Genomic DNA, 21,163 nt, shown 5'->3' with positions numbered 1-21,163 from the left:
GGGGAATGCAGACAGTGCTGAGTTATGCTTCAGGGGCTGAGGCCTGGTCCTGACTTTTGCCATTCAGATGTGTGAACTGAAACCTCCTGACCTCTGTTTCCGCAGAGTTGAGGGTTTGGATGCATGGTCTCCACAGCCTGGCCCAGTCCTCATTTGCTATGATCCATGTTAAAGAAAGGCTAGAGTGAGTAAGTGCAGGGCGGGTATATAAAACCTGGCTGATACGAAAACCTTCTCTGCCATCCCCATTGTTTAGCAAGTTGGATTTGATGTCTCAACCAAGTAGGTCCTGGCCCTTCAGGGAGGGGGAGGAGATAAGGCAGGAGGGCTTCAGAGGAAGGGGAGAAGACTCGGGTTCTTGATCCTGCTCTCTCCCCTTTGATATTAATTTGGGGGCACCCTGGCCCAGGCCATCCAAGATGCCACATGTCTTCAAGGGCTGGAGGCCCTGGGTATGCACCAAAGGCTGCTTCCAGCTGCTGTGTGCTGTGGAGTCATCCAAAGAGCACAGGCCTGGAAGGATGCACTTCGGCCATGGATTTGTTGTTGACTGCATCAGGCTAACCCAGACTTGTACAAAGGGAAGCCAGCAGCCCTTCTGCCTTCTCTCCTGCTCTCTGTGGTGCGCTTGCTACTTGGAGAGAACAGAGAGAGACCCTAGGATTAAGAACGCAAATCATACCTAGAGCCCTTCATGATCAAGTTTGGGAGGCCTTGTTGTGGGGTGGAAGGAAACTCAAGTGGTCTTGGATTAAAATTAGTTCTATTAATTTTCTAACGGGGGGAGTTGATCTTTCCAAGCCTTATTTTCCTTTCTGTAAGTTGGAGCTCACAGCTGTCCCATGGGGTGGTGCAGGGAGAAGCGCGGCCACTGGCGAATGGCTCCCAGCAGTAATTATCATAATAACTTGAACTTGCATCAGGGTCCTTGGATCTATGTACAGAGAGAAGCCTGCAAGTAGAAAGTGTCCTCACCTGACTGCCAATTCAGCAATTGGAACCAAGACGCATGCAGTGTCTCCTATGAGAACAAGCGCCTTAATGAGAGGACCACATGGCCACTCAGGGCCTTGCACACAGGAGCCAATCTTAGGCTGAGCCCCTGAAAAGGCTCCCTGAAGCCGGCTGTGATACCCACCCACCTCCCAGGGGCAGGCTACTGAGGCCTGGTACAGAGCGAGAAAGAGGCACAGCACCCATCATCTGGGAGCTTCCTCTGATGGACAGGCCCCAGGCCTGTCCTTGGACATGGTGCTGTCTGACAAGAGATACAATATGAGTCACACATGTATCATCAGTATCAACATTTTTTTTTAAATCAAATGAAATTAATTCTAATATGTTTTCTTTAACTCAATATATCCAATATGGGATGCAGGTGGTTAAACCAAGTGGTGACTTAATTGCTGTGTCACTTCTCTCCAGAGTTTTTCTTTATTTTTTTGTCAGGTAGAGTTAGACAGTGAGAGACAGAGACAGAGAGAAAGGTCTTCCTTCCATTGGTTCACCCCCAAAATGGCCGCTACGGCAGGCGCTGCACCGATCCAAAGCCAGGAGCCAGGTGCTTCCGCCTGGTCTCCCACGCAGGTGTAGACGCCCAAGCATTTGGGCCATCCTCCACTGCCCTCCCAGGCCACAGCAGAGAGTTGGACTGGAAGAGGAGCAGCCGGGACTAGAACCTGGTGCCTATATGGGATGCCGGCGCCACAGGCAAAGGATTAACCAAGTGAGCCACGGCGCCGTCCCCTCCGGAGTTATTCTTAAAATACCTTCCTGTTATTGCACTTGCCCATTGAGTGGCACCTGTACTGAAGATAGCAGCCAGATGACTGACATGTCATCAGACCTGCAAGGAGAGAGTGTCTCAAATTGGGTAAAATTTTTACTGTTTTCTTTCTAGCAAACTGATGTAAAATTAGCTTTGTGACTTAGGTGCTGCAGGGAATGCCCACTACTCAGCTTAGCGTTGTCTGGGGAGTCCCAGCGGACAGGAGCTCTAGAGAAGCAAGTGAGGGAGCCCAGGGACCTTGGCCTCTAGAAGACTCTAAGGGAAGTCTGTGATGTCCTCTCTTCTGAGTTACCTGCATTTCTCTAAAGAGGACTTAGTGAAGACAACTGAGAGATCACTGGAAGCAATTACTGAACTATTCCTCCCTCCAAAACAAAACTTTGCACTCATCCCTCTGAGCCCTAGAGTAGCATCTATGACTACCCAGTAGGTGACTGCCTTACCTGTGAATGACCAGGTGGCCACTGTCTTCCACATGGTCCATATTTCATTTCCACCCCCTGGGGAAGCCTTGGTTCTTTAGCACATGTATGGTGGGCACCCTCAGATGATGCCCTTAGCTGCTCCTTGTTACTGAGTGTCACAGCCAAGGGTAATGGAAGAACAGTCATTTCAGCCACAGTGATTGGCTCTGTAATTCCCTCTGCAGAGGTAGTAGGTGGAGAAGGAAGAGTTTGTGTAGGGCAAGACCCACATTGACATAACAGGCAACCCTTGGCAGAGGCCCCTTAGCATGTATGGTTAGGGCTATGGTTGTCCCTAAGGAGACACAGTGACAGGTGACAAGCCACCTCTCCTTAGGAAATAGGGCAGCTGGGCGACTTTACTGACCTCAGATGCTCCCCTCCCACTCCTGCATCAGACTGCACCAGGCCCTGCTGTTCTCAGGTGGCCAGACGTCTCTCCATCCCCACTGCAATGCCTGGGTCCTGGCTGCCATCTTTGCCGCTTACCTATTGCAGATGTGCCCACCTGGTCTCCTCACTGCCACTCACACCCTAGTCCAGTTCCACAGAGCTAAGTGAAATACCTTTTTTCAAACATTCACATGGGGGACGGCTGTTGTAGTGCAGTGGGGTAAGCTGCCTCTCTGGAAGCTGGCATCCTATATCAGCATGCCGGATCCAGTCTCAGCTGCTCTGCACTTCCCATCCAGTTCCCTGCAAGTGCCCGGGTCCCTTCCACTCACATGGAGACCCAGGTGGAGTTCCGGGCTCCTGACTTTGGCCCAGCACATCCGTTATGCGGCATTTGGGAGAATGAATCAGCAGATGGAAGATCCCTTTCTGTTTCTCCCTCTTGCCGTCTCACTCTGCCTTTCAAGTAGATGAAAATAAAAACTTTTTTTTTAGTTTCATTTGGATTTTCTCACTCCATCCCTTCAAATCCTCCAGAGATTTTCTTCTGCCTCTAAGCTGAAGCTCTACACCCTCACTGAGGCCCTGCCCGTGTGATTAGCACTTTACTTCTCCAGCCCCCTCCTTGCCTACCAAGTCCCAGCCTACAGCCCTTCTAGTTCTTTCAAGAATCCAAGCCCTGTGGCCGGTGTTATGGCATAGTGGGTTAAGCTGCTGCCTGCAAGGCTGGCATCCATGTGGGCACCATTCAAGTCCTGGCTGCTCCACTTCTGATCCAGCTTCCTGCTGATGTTCTTGGGAAAACAGCAGAAGATGGCCCAAGTTCTTGGGCCCCTGTACACGCATGGGAGACCTGGATGGAGTTCCAGGCTCCTGGCTTCAGCTTAACCCAGACCTGCCCAGTTGCAGTCATTTGGGAAGTAAACCAGTGGATGATAGAATTTCTCTATCTCTATCTTTCCCTCTCTCTCTGCAACCCTGCCTTTTTTTTTTTTTTTTTTTTTGACAGGCAGAGTGGACAGTGAGAGAGAGACAGAGAGAAAGGTCTTCTTTTTACTGTTGGTTCACCCTCCAATGGCGCACCGCGCTGATCCGAAGCCAGGAGCCAGGTGCTTCTTCTGGTCTCCCATGTGGGTACAGGGACCAAGGACTTGGGCCATCCTCCACTGCACTCATGGGCCACAGCAGAGAGCTGGACTGGAAGAGGGGCAACCAGGACAGAATCCGGTACCCCGACCAGGACTAGAAACCGGGGTGCTGGCGCCGCAGGTGGAGGATTAGCCTAGTGAGCCACGGCACCGGCCCTGTAACCCTGCCTTTCAAATAAATTAATTAATAAGCAATAATAAAATTAATTATTAATAAAATAATAATAAATAATAAAATAATCAATAAAATAATTTGAGAACTGGGGTGAAAACTTGGCCTAGCCATTAAGATTCCATTAGGACATTCACATCCCATATCCAAGTGCCTGGGTTTGCATCTCAACTCCGCTTCTAATTCCACCTTTGTGCAGATGCACATCCTGGGAAGCACAAGTGATGGCTCAAGTACTTGGGCCCCTGTGATTCACAAGAGACCCAGATGGAGTTCCCAGCTCTTGGCTTTGGCCTGGCCATGACCTGGCTGTTGTAGGCCTTTGGGGAGTGAACCAGTAGATGGGAACTCTGTCTCCTTGCCTCTCAAATGCATTTTTTAATATTTTTTTAATTCCAAGGCCTTTCTCACTTAGGACCTGAGCCCATGCTGCCCCCCTCCCTCTCTACCTGGATTCTGCTCCTCCTCTGGCATCCACTCAAACATCACTGCTGCTGGGGAGCCCTCCCTCACCTCTGAGTGGCTGGATTAGGCACTCTGCCTGCACACTCATCTCTTTACAGTTCTTTATGCTTGACTGTGTTTGTGTTCCAATTATTCAGTGTTTTTCTCCCTCACTAGGTTGTAAACTTCGTGAAGGCAAAGTCTTAGATCTTCTGTCATTTACTGAATTCCCAGTGCTGGAGCCCGGCACATAGTAGGTCTGGCCCACAGTAGGAGCTCTGTAAACACAAGACGCTCGTGGAAAATGGAATTAAGAGATGAGAGTATTTTCGTGCAAAAAAGCTCTGAAAAAAATTCATGCACACAAGAGACATTTAAGAAGTTCCTAGAGACGCAATCATGAAAACACTTTGCATGAATTTCAGAAAGTTTTTGCACCAAATTAGTTTATCTTTTAATTCTATTTTTCTGTGCACTTTTTGAATTCCCCTTATATTTGTCAGCTTGCTGTGTGGCTCTCTTTGGAACCTCTTCGGAGGTTCTACAAATAAGGGCAAAGCTTCACCAAGAAGGCCAAAGTGTACAATGAAAGTTGCACTAAAACCTGCCCTTTGGAGAAAGGCAAGGATTGCCAAGAGGGGAGAAGACACACCTACTCACAGAGCTTCTATACAAACGTTACCCACACTGAGCAATTTTAGGTTCAACTTGTTCCACTCCCTTTATTAAATATCAACTAGAAGCCCTGATGTCAGCATTTCTCCAGAGATGCCCCAGATGGAGGGAGCCCCACCCTCCACAAGGCACTTAGGAGATCAGTGGGGCCCCTTTGGTTTCCCAGTGGGTGGGCAGTCGCTGGCATTTAGTAGGCGGGCACTAGGACTGCACTAGGGGCTTTGTGACAGGAAGGCAAAAATTCCCCCCAGTTTCACACAGTCCTGCAGGAACAGAGATGCCACAAACACACACACCAGAGATTCCTTAGTCCTCAGTAATACAAAAAAATAACATTCCCAAGTTACAAAATCAAGTCAAACAACTTAAGAAACAGTTGTTTTGGAGGTGAGAGCTTAAAAGAAATAAACCTTATAGCCTCAAATGTTTCAAAAAACTTAACTCTGAGCACATTTGTCCACTCAATAGAATGTAGCATTTCTAGCTATAGAAGCAATTGCTTTCTATTTTTTTATAGATTTATTTATTTATTTATTTATTTGAAAGTCAAAGTTACACAGAGGAGAAGAGGCAGAGAGAGAGAGAGAGAGAGAGGTCTTCCATCCACTTTTTCACTCCCCAGTTGGCTGCAATGGCCGGAGCTGCACCAATCTGAAGCCAGGAGCTTCTTCCGGCTCTTCCCATCTTCCCACATGGGTACAGGGGCCCAAGGACTTGGGCCATCTTCTATTGCTTTCCCAGGCCATAGCAGAGAGGTGGATCAGAAGTGGAGCAGCCGGGACTCGAACTGACATCCATATAGGATGCCAGCACTGCAGGCAGCAGCTTTACCCGCTAGTGCCACAGCACCAGCCCCCAAACAGTATTAAATTAGTAGAGATACAGGAAATGTAAGTGCCTCATTGAATTATATTGCCATCTTACATACTTTTTAAAATTTGAGCTGTGGTTTAGCTCAATTGATTTTTTTAAAATATTTATTTATTTGAAAGTCAGATTTACATAGAGAAGGAGAGGCAGAGAGAGAGAGAGAGAGAGAGAGAGAAAGAGAGAGAGAGAGAGGTCTTCCATCCACTGGTTCACTCCCCAATTGGCCACAACGGCCAGAGCCCCACCAATCCGAAGCCAGGAGCCAGGAGCTCTTCCTAGTCTCTCACACAGGTACAGGGGCCCAAAGACCCAATATGGCCTTACCCATTATGCCACAGCGCCAACCCCCTTACATATTAAAAAAAAAAAATTAAGATATAGTGATAAACTAAAAAGATTAAATATTGAAGTTTCTTACTTGAGGTCCCAACTATTTGTTGCCCTAAAATACAGCTTCTCCATAGCCTCTTGTTGATGCTCCTCTGTCAAACCCTTCCACTGAGTGTTTGAAGAAATGTTAGGATTTTAAGACGTTGATAAAGTTTCTGTGATGACTTTTTGACTCCTTGATCTCGTATCATAAAACAGAATTGTTTTGACACCATATTTATACTTTTTTTCATTTTCTCCACTTGAGTGATCTGTATCTTGTCATGCCATATGTTTTTTTAAGTTATTTTCTTATTTCTTTTTAATATAATATCTCCTGTTATTCATCTTAATACTATTTTTTATTCCAGTATTCACCTGTATACCTGTACCCATTCATCTTCCTGTTCTACAAATATGGTGCATATTTTGGTTGTTCCTTTTTGGACCTAAACGTGTCAGGAGTTGATACAAGCATCTGACTGTGTCGTTGTCCTCTGATGTCCCTGAGCATTTACGTATCAAGGTAGTCACGCCTAAGTAGTTACATATTGGAAGAAGCATCACAATAATTTACTTTCCTTTCACATCTCCTTATATTTTTCAGCCTTTGCATTTGTTTTCTTTTTGAAGCTGTGCATAGGGGTGATTAGTGATAAGCTTCAATTCAGGCTGACACAGGGGCATCACTAAATGCCTTACAGGGAGGCATTTGGAATCGTGGTTGAGACGCTGCTTGGGACGTTCACATCCCACATCAGAGCACCTGGCTTTGAACCCCAGCTCCTCTACCAGTTCCAGCTTTCTGCCAGTGCACACCCAGGAAGTAGCAGGTGATAGCTCAAGTGGTTGAGTCTTTACTGCCATGTGGGAGACCTGGATGGAGTTCCCAACTCCTGACTTTGGACTGGCCCAGCCCAGGCTATTGCCTGAGTTTGAGGCATGAACTAGTGGATGGGGCACCTCCCCCCGCCCCCAAACACACTCTTCCTTCTCTCCCTTTGTTCTGATAGAGAGCTGCTATGCCAAGCAATCCTTCAGAAACACTTCGCAGTTGGCCACGGGTAGGGTGGCTGCTCCCCAGTTTGCCTGGACCCGTCCTGGTTTACTCCTGTTGTCCTGACCTGATTATTAATTGCGCCCCTTTCTGTAGTGGGAGTCCCTGTTTTGGTGATAAATTACATGACCATGCATTTTGGAAGCATTCCTCCCCCAACCCCCTTAAAATCTTGATCACATTATTCACTTCGTGAGTGGTATATTCTGTTTGCATTCTTTCAATAGGCTTCAGCTTAAAAAAATAAAAGGCTAGACCTGCTTTTATCCTCTCTTCTGTTGAACTTTTCACTCCTGCAACCCACCAGCATTCTCCTTTGCTCATCCTTGAAAAATCCATGACTGGTTAGAGCACCTTCAGTTTCTCTGTCTTTGCCTCTCCTGCACAACTGCATCCTCCCTTCATCAGTTCTCTTAACTCACTCTTCTATTTTTGGCATTTCTAACTTAATCCCCTTTCCACTTATTTTTCCACGTAGCCTTCCTGTTCTTCCAGATTTTCATACTTTTGCAAAATTAATTTTGCCTTATCTGACAATTTGAAGCTTCAATTCTTTTCCTTAAAATAGAGACCGCTGGTTTTGTTAGCCCAGAGTTTCTTTTTGTTTTGATGTAAGCTCTCCAGTGTTAACTCACATTAAAACAAGCATTCCTCACTTCCACGTTTAGCTGACTGCCTTGTGTGTTATCTTTGAATCATACCATAAATGTTCTCACCCTTTCTTTTGCTATTCTTTGGGGAAATGCCATATTTTTGCTTTTGTTTGTATTTTTAAAGAAACTAACTTTTGGATTAAGATGTTTAGATTTCAAGAGTTTTAAAACTGCTCGGTCTAATTTTTATTTTTTTACTATGGCAAACCACACATAAAACTTAGCATTTTAACCAGGTTAAAGGGTCTGCTTCAGCATCATTGAGCACATTCAGGGTGTTGTGCACTGTTCCTTGCCCCAAGTGGAAGCCCCCTACCCACTGAGCTTTCCTTCCCATCCCTTCCTCCCCCAGCTCCCAGGCAACTAATGACCAGTTTTTTTCTCTGTGGATTTGCTGCTCCTGGACATTTCATTATGAAAGGAATTATAGAAAATGTAGTGTTTTGTGTCTGGCTACCTTCACCTAGCATATGAGGTTCATGCATGTTGTAGCATGTATCACTACCTCATTGCTTTTAACGGCTGAGTCATATTGTATTGTGTGAAAACACTTTGATATAATTTTCTTGAGGTCATTTTCCTAGGTTTGAGTATTTTACTTTACTTTTTACCCAATTCTGATCACAATCAATAGTAATTTTGTATGCTGCTCTTTTTGTAGAATGTATTTATTTACTTAAATTTTGGGGTACCTGTGCCATGCTGGATCTTCTTCCAGATACCTCTGAAGAATGAAAAAGAAGTTCTAGGGGGATACAGTTTAGGGGTTGTCAGTGTATATATGGTCTTTAGAGCTCTGGGGCCATCTTAGACTTGCTGGATGGGGGTAGAGCATGCTGAAGAAGGAGCCTGGGATGCAGCCCAGGGCGCCCCAGCATGCAAAGGCTGAACATGGAAGGAGGGCGAGGGAAGACTGGCGGTCTGGGAAAAGTGGAAGAGAATGTGCTTTGAAGGGGAGTGGCCCTTGTCCAGTGTGCGCACGCATCTGAGAGGGGAATGGAGGGCTGTGGTCAGGCTGGAGCTGGGGGCGAGAAGGGATCATAGCCCATCTGGAGTTTGCCTAGGAGCAAAGGAGATAATATCTTCACAGATTTATGCATAATTTCATGCAGGATAAGGTGACTAGTTATATACTGTATTTAGCTACTTGCTGTCTTCCTCCTGGGTGGCGTTTGCTGCATTTCCAGTTTTTGCTAATACAGATAAGACCCAAGTGAACAGCTTTGCAAAGCCTCTTCACTGTCTAGCATGATTTCCTTCCAGGGGAGTCAGTCACAGAAGGGGGGTACTGGCCCAGGAGCAGAACATCTTTTTCTCCAGAAGCAACAATCAAGCTTCTGCCTGTCACTTCTTAGACATGTTCCGGGATGACTGGACACTGCACTTCCTCCAGCAAAGGCTGAAGGGCCTGTGGCATTTTGACATACAGGTTCTCCTTTGATCAGAGTTTGGCTTTTTTTTTTATTTTACATTTTTTCCATCTTTTTAAAGCCATACATATAAGGGATACAATGTGATAATTTAATAGATGTATGTACAATGTGTTGTGATCAAATCAGGGTGGGTAGCATTGCCATCGCCTTAAACATTGGTCATTCCTTGGTGTTGGGAATCTTTGAACTCCTCTCTTACCATTTCGGAGAGCAGAGGATGGAATAACAAGCACCAAGTCTTGTTTACCCTGCTCAAAAGGAGTCACATTAGACAGAAATGCCTGTGTGGCGTCCCCAGGCATTCGGAGCCGTGACTTTATGTGTGTCGTCCACAGAGGTCTGGTGAGCCTTAAAGCGAGGGTGGCTGCCCAGGGACACACGTGGTGGCCCTGCCTTGCTCCATCCTGTGCAGCTGTATAAATGTGATTGGCGCTAGAGTTTAAGGAAGTTTATCCTTTTCCTGTAAACACCCTGCAAATTCCCCAGAGCAGCTGCCTGCTGATATCAGAGAATGACTTCCACCCTTCCCATGCCTGCCTTGGGCAGGGTTCTGTAAACACTCCCAGCTTGTCGCAAAAGAACAGCTTCCAAGGTGATCACCCTCTCACAAACGTCCTCTCCTCATCCTCCCCTTCCTCCAAACAACAACAACAACAACAACAACACTACTTTATGGTTGCTTCCTAGACACATTATGAATCCGCTGTCCCCAGCTGGAGCGCTGGAATCTAAGGTGATGACCTAGCCGCCTTGCTGGGTTCTCTGTTTAACTGCTTCCTGCCCAGTAGGGCAGTGGCTCACCCGGGACCAGCAGTGCCCTGCCCAGGACTGGTGGCGCCCAGGTGGCAGCCCTGCAGACTCTGGGGAGGGACTGGCTCTGCCACAGCTCATCTCCATGCATCTTCCTGCTCCATTTGGGTTTGTTGTTGTCTGCTGGGCCACAGGGGAAGTATGCAGTGTCGCTTGTGCCCCCTGTGAATAGACACAGTGAGAGGTGTGCCTGGGCATCTCCCTCGCTCCCTTGATGGGGTCATGCTCTGGAGTCGCCCTGGGTCACCACAGGTAATCCACATGATGCAAGGCTCAGTGTGGCCCCTACCACCTCAGCAGAGGGGTCAAGTGTTCTAGAACCTGGCAGACCTAAGTGAATCCCTGCACTGTTCCTGGCTCTGTGTCCTTGCAAGGATTGCTTAACTTCTCTGAATCTTACTTTTCTCTGAACAATAGAAGGACAGTATAGTATCAGCCTCATTCAATTGTTGGATGTGATGCTGCACATGGAGTGCCTCCCATGGTGCCCTGTGCTCACCAGAGCCAACTGTTGCCATCACTGTCCTGCCCCACCTCCATCCCTCAGTCTGTCTGACTGCCACTGCTCAGCTGGTGGCTCAGACCCAACTCTAACCTTCTCCGTTTCCTACTTGTAGGAGGTTTGGTGAAGAAGCATGGTCAGCCTGTTGCTTCCAAAACCTTGGGGTAAGTTCTGGGATGTCCAAGTCGTGGGGAAGTGTAGTTTGGCTTTTCCTGCCAGCTGGGCCAGGATGCGTCTGGGAGCGAGGCTTTTTGGGCATCTAGGCTACAGTGGCTTACAAGAGACGTTGTGTCACTCACATGGCACCTCTGACCACGACGGCAGTGGTCAAAAGATTTAAGCAAGTGGACCCAGAAGAGGCAAGTAACAGTAGCTGCTGTAACAGGCAAGCCCCAGATTCCACTGGCTCTGCACAGGGGAAGCTGATTTCTCACTCCAGGGAAGTTCTGTTCAGATCGACATGAATAGTTGCAAAACCTTGCACGTTCTCTTCCAGGAACCCAGGCTTCCATTCTTTGGCTCAATCACCACCTGCCAGGGCCTTGGAGCCTCTGCTGGACCCCCTGCTCATAACTAGCAGAGTGGGCAAGAGAGACAGAGTGGAGAATCTTGCAGGAGGGTGTTGTGGGTCCGCTCTGGAAGCAGCACATAGCACTTTGCTCACAGTCTGTTGGTTAAAACCCAGACCCCTGGGCCAGAGCTCAGTAGAAATCCAGTACACCTAACAAGGGAGGCTAGTCATGAGGTCCAACTGCAGGTCCTGGAGGTAGAAGGATGGGTTTTGCCATAGATTTTTCCAGAAGGGCCCTGAGAAAGTCTGATGCATGGAGTTGGCCGGGCCACCCTCTGATGGTTTGTGATCCCAGCCTGTGGGGTGTGACTTTGGTGGGGCAGAGGGAAGAAGACTGGATTGCTGCCTTATCTGATTTCTTCCCAGGGACAGGTTTTCAGCCCCAGCAGTGGAGACCCGGCCTAGCATCTGGGGAGAGTGCCCGCCAAAGTTTGCTACCAAGCTGGGCCGAGCAGTGGTCAAAGAAGGGCAGATGGGACGGTTCTCCTGCAAGATCACTGGCCGGCCCCAGCCACAGGTCACCTGGCTGAAGGTGAGGCGTTTTGATCGCTCTGACCCTGAGCCAGGCCTGGAGACCCTGCGAGTCCAGGCTCAGATTCTTCGGCTAGTGGGAGTCTGTCTTTCCAGTCAGTTCCTTCCACTTTAGCCATGGGTACCTCTACAAGGTTCTCTGGGTGTCAATAGCAATGGTCATCGTTTCCCCTTCCCTCTGTTGCTCAGACCACACAGTTCCTAGCATGGTCACAAAGTCGCCTAAAAGTTCTGAGTCAGAGCAGACCTGACACTTCAGGGAAGTGGATTTGAAGTTACAGCCCTAGGTTTTAAAACACAACTCGCTGCTTCATAAAACCCCTGACCCTGGAGAAGCCATCTCATCTGTTGGAAGCCTGGCTGCCTCTCTGTGAGGCAGGAGTACCATCTGCCCCAGCGTATCCCGGAGGCTCCACATGGAGGTGCTCTATCAATCGTGCAGGGCTGAGTGAAGTGAAGGCGGAGGTGGCAGAGGAGGGGACGTGGAGGCAGTGCGTGGGAGTAGATGTTCAGCCTGGCAGCCAGGAATCTTGGGGAGCAGGAAGATCAAGGTCAGGGAAAGTAGGTTCTTTGGAAATGGGTGACAGGGGCTGGCATTGTGATATACCAGGTGAAGCTGCCGCATTGCAATGCTGGCATCGCTTATCAGAGTGCTGATTCGAGACCCTGCTGCTCCGCTTCCAATCCAGCTCCCTGCTAATGTGCCTTGGAAGGCAGCTGATGATGGGTCAAGTACTCGGGTTCCTGACACACACATAGGAGACCTGGATTAAGCTCCTGGCTCCTGGTTTTCACCTGGCCCAGTCCCAGCTCTTGTGGCCATTTGGGAGTAAATCAGTAGATGGAAGATCTTTGTCTCTGTCTCTCTCTGTTACTATGCCTTTCATATAAATAAATCTTTTTTAAAAATGGGTGATAGGATACGTTTTACCTATTTCCTAATTCTTCTGAATCCATAAAAAAGGACAAAGAGGCAAATAAAAACTAAAGTGATAAATATAGGGTTTCCTACCTCAAACTTGGGCTCCTTTGAAACACTTTCCAGAGCTGAACCGACTGCCACAGTACAACCATAAACCTCAGGTCAGGGTGATTAGATACCCAAGGACAGAGCCCAGAGTCCAGAGCCCAGAGCAGAAGACTCTGCTGCCAGTCCAAATGTGTCTCCTACCACGACTGGCAGGAGGCAGGAGGACAGTGCCAGTGGGTGAGCAGGCCTGTGTGTGACCACAGTGCCCCATTGCCATCCACAGGGAAACGTGCCACTGCAGCCGAGTGCCCGTGTGTCCATGTCTGAGAAGAATGGGATGCAAGTTCTGGAAATCCAGGAAGTCAGCCAAGACGACGTGGGAGTGTACACGTGCTTGGTGGTGAACGGGTCAGGGAAGGCGTCCATGTCAGCTGAGCTCTGCCTCCAAGGTACCCTCTGGTCGGGGCAGGGGCTGCTTGTCCATCGTGAGCTTGTGTGTATACAGGTGGCACGCTTGCATACCCACCCCTCTCCCAGGGGCAGGGTCTTTAACAGGAAGAAAGGGGATGAGGTGGGCGGCATAGAGCGGCCCTGCAGGAAGATGCTGTGAGCTGGTCGCCACCTCCACTAACGTCCCTACACTTGACCCTCAGTCCTTTATTGCTACGTAGTTCTCTTCATGTTTCTCTGGTTACCCATGTGCTAAGGTTTTGCCGTCACCCTGAATTTAACTTGCCTGGAACATAATTCCTCATTGACCCCCTCCTCCCCATCAGGCATCCAGCCCGTCCTGCCGGGGCTCCCCTGTGCCTTCTTGCCCTAACTCGGCCTCAGCACCCACTTTGAGCCCCGCTTTAAGCACCAGCTTTTGTCATTCTTCTTTTGTGATCTCCCTGCATGCATCTTCCCTTCAGAGCCCTTCCGGTTCCTCCAGGTCCAGCGTGAGGAAGCCGGAGCATGCAGATGGGGGGTGCTGGACGGCGCTTCACTGCAGCCGGAGCCTGGGGAGGGGGTAGGGCTCTGGGATCCGCCAGGGAAGTGACTTTCACCCCTGCCTCCTCCTGTCTTCCCCTCTCTCTGCTGTAATTCTTTTCTTCTGCATCTCCTTCCTAAATCAGAAACTTCCTCCTGTTCTCTTTTTTTGGTCTTAGTGTTTTTTCACAGCCCACAGGAAGACAGGCATTTTACCTCGCAATGTAGAACCTGCTTATGTAAATTAACATAGTTAGCTGAACGGAGTTTCCTGAGACACTTCTGACCCACACTCCACACGGTGCCCACTGATGCTCTCTGTCCTAGTCATCCACTGAAGCGAGAGCTCTGTCCTGACTGCAGACGTCCACTCTGACCCACTGAGGGTCAGACCCGCCATCCTGGCGCACCACTGACAAAATGAGATGCTGGCTGGGGTCTGCTTTGGGAATACTCAAAAACAAAGCAAAAGGGGATCAGCAGGATGGGCAGACGGTTGCTGTTCCCTTTGTCTTTTCCCTTGGGGATGACTTCCAGCATTTATTATACCTGTCTCTGTACTATTATACATTTTAAAGTTTTCCATAACAAATTTCAGAAATGAATATGGCAGGGAAAAAAATAGGAATCATGTATGCTCTTTCTTGGAAAGATTACATAAAATTAAGCTCCAGGTGTTTGTAAAACATATTACTCACATCTGTCCAAGAGGAACACTTTGGGTAACAGGGCCCAAGCATGGTGTAAGGTGTCCGGGTCTGACATCTTCAGAAGGCGTTTAATTTTGTTTGTCCCCTTTGTTGCTGGTTTGTCTGGTGGGCAGAGACACAGCCACTGTTAAAAAGCCTAGGAAGATGATCCCTGCTCCTGATCACGGCATCTGTTCACGGGGGGCACAAGTGACACTGCATTCTTCCCCTGTGGTCCAGCAGACAACAAACCCAGACAGAGCAGGACAGACGTGTGGAGATGAGCTGTGCCGGAGCCAGGGCAGGGAGGGCCTTATCAGAGCAGCCAAGTTCAACACCAAGAAATCAGGAAGGGGGTGCGGCAGGGCGGGATCCCAGAGACAGGGGGTGGAGGTGGGGGTGGGGGTGGGGATGCTTGGGAAGCCAGAACTCGGAAGTAAATGAAAGGAACTGCTGCCTGGTGGTCTCCACTAACCATCTTTCTCCCCCGCCCTCTCCTCCAGGTGTGGACAAGGCCAACAACAGGTAGGTCTCGGCTCTATCCTTGTCACACTTTCCAGCCTGCAGCGTCCCTTGAGAAAAGGCGGCCATGGAGAAATTAATTCCTGGGGTCATCATGTCGGGAAGGAGAGCTGGTTGTTTTAGCCAGGGCGTTCTGGTTGGTTCTCCCAAGGAATGGGCAGTCCAGGACCCATGCTGGGATTGCTGTTGCCATTCAAGGGGCTTGGAAACCCAATGCCGCCATCTTTCTCAGGATCTTGGTGTTGTCACCACAGTTAGCCGTCCTCAGCCAGGGGGCTCTGCTCTGAAAGGGGCGCCAGCCACACTCCTGGCCAGAACCCCTTGCCCAGTCAGCCCTGTTCACTAGGTGCTCCCTCTGCCGTGCTGAGGCTCCGAGCCGGCTGTCGAGTCTGCAGGCGGGAGCAGACAGCCTAGTGTCGAGAAGGGCATTGAATCCGTGGTATGCATACCTCTGAGGAAGAAGAACAGAGAGGCGCTCGCTATTGGAGGGTCAGGGATGCCTTTTCTGAAATCCTGAGGTTGGAGCTCAGCAGTGTCAGCTGGTGAAGAAAAGCTCAGGACGCAGGTGTTCCCAGCAGAGGGGGCTGGCGAGTGTAAGCCCTAAGATGACGGTTGGGGATGTGGGGGGGCCAGAAAAGCCCCCGTGAGCCTGCAGCTGGGCAGGCAGAGAGCAGTGTCTCATGAGGGCCCGGGGGCAGAAAGCAGCTCCCAGAGGGGCATTCTTGTAGGTCCTCTTGAGAGCTCCTGTTGTCTTCATCAGAAAGTTTCAGGGAACTCCTTGAACTTGAAATGGCACCATTCAGTTTACGTCCAAAAGGCCGACTGTGGTTGCCGCGTGGGAAGCAGGTTGGAGAGGACCAGAGTCAACACAGGAAATGGCTGGGGGCTCGAACTGGAGAAATGGGGCCCACATGGGGCCTGGGATGGGTGCAGCACAGGCAGGCATGGACAACAGCTGCTGCTGGGGCTTGGGAACCTGGCAAACTACAAGGACTCTGCCCCCACTCACTATAACTCGTGGGCTTTTGTGACCCTGGGGATCCGTGCTCGTGGCGAGTCGTGTTCACCAGTAAACAGATGATGATCATGCCACTCTTCCTCCTCCACTCTCCCCACCCAGCAGGTCATCTGTGAGTGGAACAAAGGCCTGCAGTTCAGACATCAGGAGGGAGGTGACCAATGGAATCTCCAAGGGGCTGAAACTGGACAGCCTAGAGACTGCGGCCGAAAGGAGGAACTGCCTCAGTCCCCAGAGCGGTGGCCCTCCGGCCTGGGCCACGGCCAGCCAGCCTCAAGCCCTGAGGGAGTGTGAGCTCGAGCCGGGCAGGGACTCAGCCCAGAGGATCCTGCAGAAGACTTCTAGCGCCATCACCCTGCAGCCCACAAGGGTGCAGCTGGAACCGAGGGCACCTGTCTCGGGGGCCCTCTCTCCTTCTGGAGAAGAGAGGTCAAGGCTAGCGGCACCCTGTCCAGCCACCCTCCCCACCAGGCAGTCTGGTCCAGGAAGGCAAGACGTTGTGAGCAAGATTGCCACCAGGAGATTCCCCATGGACAGCCAGAGGGAGTCAACAGTCCCCAAATTTGAGAGCAAGCCCCAAAGCCAGGAGGTCACTGAAGATCAAACAGTCAAGTTCAAATGCGAGGGTGAGTAGAGCTAAGGTTGCTGGTTCCCAAAAGGTAGCCTCTGGGTGGCCGTTCCTTTCCTGCCACACACAGCTGACCTGTACCTACTGTACCCATCTTTCCATCCATCCCTTTGAACTGGGTCCCCTGGGAAGCCACCTTCAAGAGGACGCAGCCCAAGAATGTTCCCTGTCCTGTAGAGACGCCCAGCAGTGGCCTGGCCAGTTGTTCTTTGTTGCAAAGAGCATCGACCCTGGGCCCTAACTCATACCACCTGGATGGAAAAATCCCTCATCATCACCACCATCCTCCTCTCATCTCCCTTTTCCTGACCTGTGGAGGTCTGACCATCACCCTTGGATGAGGATAGTCCCAAATGTCCATGGAAAATGGTTTTAAAATGTTAAGTTTATGTTGGTGCAAAACAACTTTGAAATCCATACATTGAAGGGCTCTTCAAAAAGTTCATGAAAAGTGCAAATTATGAAAAAGTGAGTGGCCAGCGCTGTGGCGCAGTAGGTTAAAGCCCTGGCCTGCAGTGCCAGCATCCCATATGGGTGCCAGTTCAAGTCCCAGCTACTCCACTTCCAATCCAGCTCTCTGCTATGGGCTGGAAAAGCAGTGGAAGATGGCCCAAATCCTTGGGCCCCTGCACCTGCATGGGGAACCACAGAGACTCCTGGCTCTAGATCAGCTCAGCTCTAGCCATTGCAGTCATTTGGGGAGTAAACTAGCTATGAAAGACCTCTCCCGCTCGCTTGCTCGCTCACTCTACTTCTCTCTGCAACTTTGTCTTTCCAATAAATAAAATGAATCTTAAAAAAAAAAAAAAAGAAAAAGTGATTCAGGCATTTAAAATATTTTTGCACCAAAACGAACTTACCTTTTTGTTCCGTTTTCCCATAGATTTTCTGAGGCCGCCTTGTGTTTCTCCTGCTAAGGCCCTTGCTCTGTCTTAGGGCGTGCACTCTTGAGGGGTACAGGGCTGAGGGGTGAGAAGTGGGGGGCAGCTTCAGAGTAGACAGAGCCCCTCCCCCCAGGTCAAGCCCTCCCCACGTCTCGGTTTGCCCCCCGGGGAAGGGGAGCTCATGTTCTTCCCCTGGCCCTGTAGTTTCAGGGATCCCAAAACCGGAAGTGGCCTGGTTCCTGGACGGTGTCCCCATGAGGAGACGAGAAGGCATCGTGGAGATTTTTGAGGACGCGGGATCCCATTACCTCTGCCTGCCAAGAGCCCGGGCGAGGGACGGTGGGAAGTACAGCTGCACAGCTTCCAATCCCCAAGGCCAGGCATCCTGCAGCTGGACCCTCCTGGTGCACCGTGAGTCCACCCTGCACTCACCCGGGAGGCCCTGCGGGAGGGTCACTCATGGGCTGCCTTGTGGGTTGCAGGTAGTTCACCTACAGCCCCTCACCCTTGGTCTGCAGCAGAAGCATCATCCCCATCCCCACCCACCTGCCAAGGCCAAGGGCGTTCCCCCAGGCCAGTGAATTTTCATCAGGAGTTCATATCAGGATCATACCCAGGCCCCACCCCCAGTCCAGCTGGAAGCTACCTTTTTAGGTTCCTTGGCTGTCCAAGCAGTGCCGGGACTCAAGCGCTATAACCACAGAGAGCTGAACATTCACCAAACATATGGGCAGAGAGTCATGTGAGATGACGAGAGAGCCGCTTCACTGATGGCCGTTGTTATCTGCTGGTAAAAGCAAGGCCTGCTCATTGCGGGAATTTAAACAATATACCACCTTATGACTCAGAAGTACTTGAATGGTTCTTAAGCAAAATCAGCACTGTGCTGCTTGTATTCTGCTCTCTGTCCTAATTTGCTCATGTAACATAAACATCTTTCCATATTATTGGATGTTCTTTGAATGCCCATTTAATATTGCATAAGAATGGATGTTTATAATTTAGGCATGTTCTTATGTATTGGGTATTTCAATTATTTCTGTTTTTTTCACTGTTCATAAGAAAATTGTGATAAATATCTCTCCACAAATTTTCCCCCTTTCTTTAAATGCATGTTGTGGACCTGATTTTAGAGAAACATATTAAATAATCCTGTAGGGGTAGAATCAGCAAATCAAATGCTGTGGGAAACTCTGTGTAACAAATAGACATTGCCTCCTTTAATTTTTTCAACAAATAAATAATTACAGTAAAGGGACCTTGTGTGGATCCTTATGGAGATAATTTTTTAAATTTTTTTAAAGATTTATTTTATTTTATTTGAAAGACAGAGTTACAGAGAGGTAGAGATGGAGAGAAAGGTCTTCCATCTGCTAGTTCACTCCCCAGATGGCCACAATGGCCGGAGCTGCACCAGGAGCTCCTGGGGGACCAGGAGAAGCACCTGGCTCCTGCCTTCGGATTGGCGCAGTGCGCCGGCCATGGCGGCCATTGGAGGGTGAACCAACGGCAAAGGAAGACCTTTCTCTCTGTCTCTCTCTCTCTCACTGTTCACTCTGCCTGTCAAAAAAAAAATCCTGGGTGGGAGGTTGGCACAGGAATTAACATTGCCAAAATAAAGTGCCAAATTAAAATTAAAATTTGGCACTTAGGGGGCTGACATTGTGGCAAAGCAGGGAAAGCTAACACCTGCAGTGCCAGCCAGCTGCTCCACTTCTGATCTAGCTCTCTGCTAATGCACTTGGGAAAGCAACAGATGATGGCCCAAGTGTTTGGGCCCCTGCACCCACATGGAAGACCTGGATTAAGCTCCCTCTCCCTCTCTATAACTCTGCTCTTCAGTAAAATAAATAAATCTTAAAAAAAAAAAAAATCAGCACTTGGAATGCCCACGTCCCATGTCAGAGTGCCTGGGTTCAGGTCCCAGCTTCTTGCCTGCGTGCACACATTGGTAGGTAGCAAGTAATGGCCCAAGTAGTTGAGTCCCTGCTACCCACTACTCAGGATTCCCAGAATGAATTTCTGACTCCCAGCTTTACCTCCTGGCTGTTACAAACATCTGGGGAGTAAACCAGAAGATCAATTTCTATGTACTGTTGATTACTTGCAGTTGGGATTCTGACTGTGTTCATGAACTCCTGGGCAAGGGATATTATCCACGCACTTGGAAGCGGAGGTACCTGTAGACAGAGTTCTGTCTCGTACTCCAGGCCAGGGCTCTGTGTGGCAGGAGACAGACAAGCGGTGTCACGTCCACGGTAGGCTGGGGATGCACCCAGAAAGCCATGCTTCCTCTTCTGCAAGTCTTGTAGGCCGCCGCTAACGTCTTGGGGCGGCTCATCTCAGGGAGACTCCCCATCCTACTTTGTTCTGTGTGGCAGCTTTATTGAGGCGTGATTCACGTGATGTGAAGTCCATCTTTACGGCTGAATCACATTCATTGTATGCAGTCACATGTCTTGTTTATCCACGCATCAGTTGGTGGACACCCGGAATGTTTGCACTTTCTAGCTTGTGAAGAGTTGCTGTGAACACTGTGTACAAGGTCTTTTTGAATAGTAGCTTTCAATTTTGAATGTGAATAACTCTGTGTGGAACTGTTGGGTCATATGGTGAGTCTCTGTTTAACCTGTTGGGGAACTGACAGCTGCCTCCTACAGGGGCTGTACCATTTTACGTCCACCTAAGCGATGTACAGGCATCCCAGTTTCCCCACATCTTTGCCAATGCTTGCTATTTTCTGTCCTTTAATTATAACAATCCACAATCATCTCATTGTGATTTTGATTTGCATTTCTCTGATGACTAATGATGTTAGGCATCATTTCATATCTTATTGGCCATTTGTATATCTTCTTTGGACTTGGCCCATATTTTAATTGGGTCATTTGTGGTTTTGTAAAATTAGTATTTTTGAGTTGTAAAAGTTCTTTATATTTTCTGGATACCAATCCTCATCATATTTAGAATTTGAAATTATTTTCTCCCATTGTGTAAAGTCTGGATTAATTTTTCTGTGTGGCCAATGAAGTTTCTTAGTTATCAACTAATGATTAGATGGAGATTTCTTTAAATGCCTTAGGCCAGTACATCTCCTGCCTTTGCTGAAGGCTTCTGTCTGTGTACTGCAGCACGTTGTCAGTGCTCAAACTGGCAGCTTACAAGCCGGCCTTAACCTTTACTTCCTGCTTGCACAGAGCTCCCAGGTCAGCCAGAGGTGAGAGAGAAAAACCTCACAGCTTCCGTGGGCACGCGCACAGCCCTGCACATGCACACACATGCCATCTAGGCTCCCAGGAGCGTGTCGGGGCTTTTCAAAGCCCTGGACATCTTATGCCTCAAGTTTTCCTTTTAAGCTTTTTAAAAATTATTATTTATTTATTTGAAAGGCAGAGTGATAGAGAGAGAGGGAGAGTGAGTGTGTATGTGCGTGTGGGAGAAAGAGAAAGAGAGAGGAGAATGGGGGTGCGGGGAAGGAGATAGCTTTTAGCCACTGGTTCACTCCCCAATGACTGCAAAGGCCAGGGCTAGTTCAGGCCAAAGGATCCCAGAAGCTCCATCGGGTCTCCCATGTGGGTAGCAGGGGCCCAAGCGTTTAG

General features: G+C 49.1%; 1 protein-coding gene across 4 annotated transcripts in view; it reads left to right on the top strand.

The window, feature by feature from the left end:
- Positions 1-21,163, top strand: part of MYLK (myosin light chain kinase) — a 263,559-nt gene that overhangs the window by 134,962 nt on the left and 107,434 nt on the right. For all 4 annotated transcript variants that reach the window (XM_062208961.1, XM_062208970.1, XM_062208954.1 and 1 more), the window contains 6 exons: positions 10,895-10,943; positions 11,717-11,882; positions 13,135-13,300; positions 15,016-15,037; positions 16,155-16,678; positions 17,769-17,975. In XM_062208961.1, the coding sequence (XP_062064945.1) occupies positions 10,895-10,943; positions 11,717-11,882; positions 13,135-13,300; positions 15,016-15,037; positions 16,155-16,678; positions 17,769-17,975 (1,134 nt within the window). The remainder of the gene's footprint in view (positions 1-10,894; positions 10,944-11,716; positions 11,883-13,134; positions 13,301-15,015; positions 15,038-16,154; positions 16,679-17,768; positions 17,976-21,163) is intronic.

The sequence above is a fragment of the Lepus europaeus genome, chromosome 2, assembly GCF_033115175.1.
Source record: "Lepus europaeus isolate LE1 chromosome 2, mLepTim1.pri, whole genome shotgun sequence".
Lineage (NCBI taxonomy): Eukaryota > Metazoa > Chordata > Mammalia > Lagomorpha > Leporidae > Lepus > Lepus europaeus.
The sequence above is the reverse complement of the archived record's forward strand: the minus strand, read 5'-3'. Positions and strand labels throughout refer to the sequence as shown.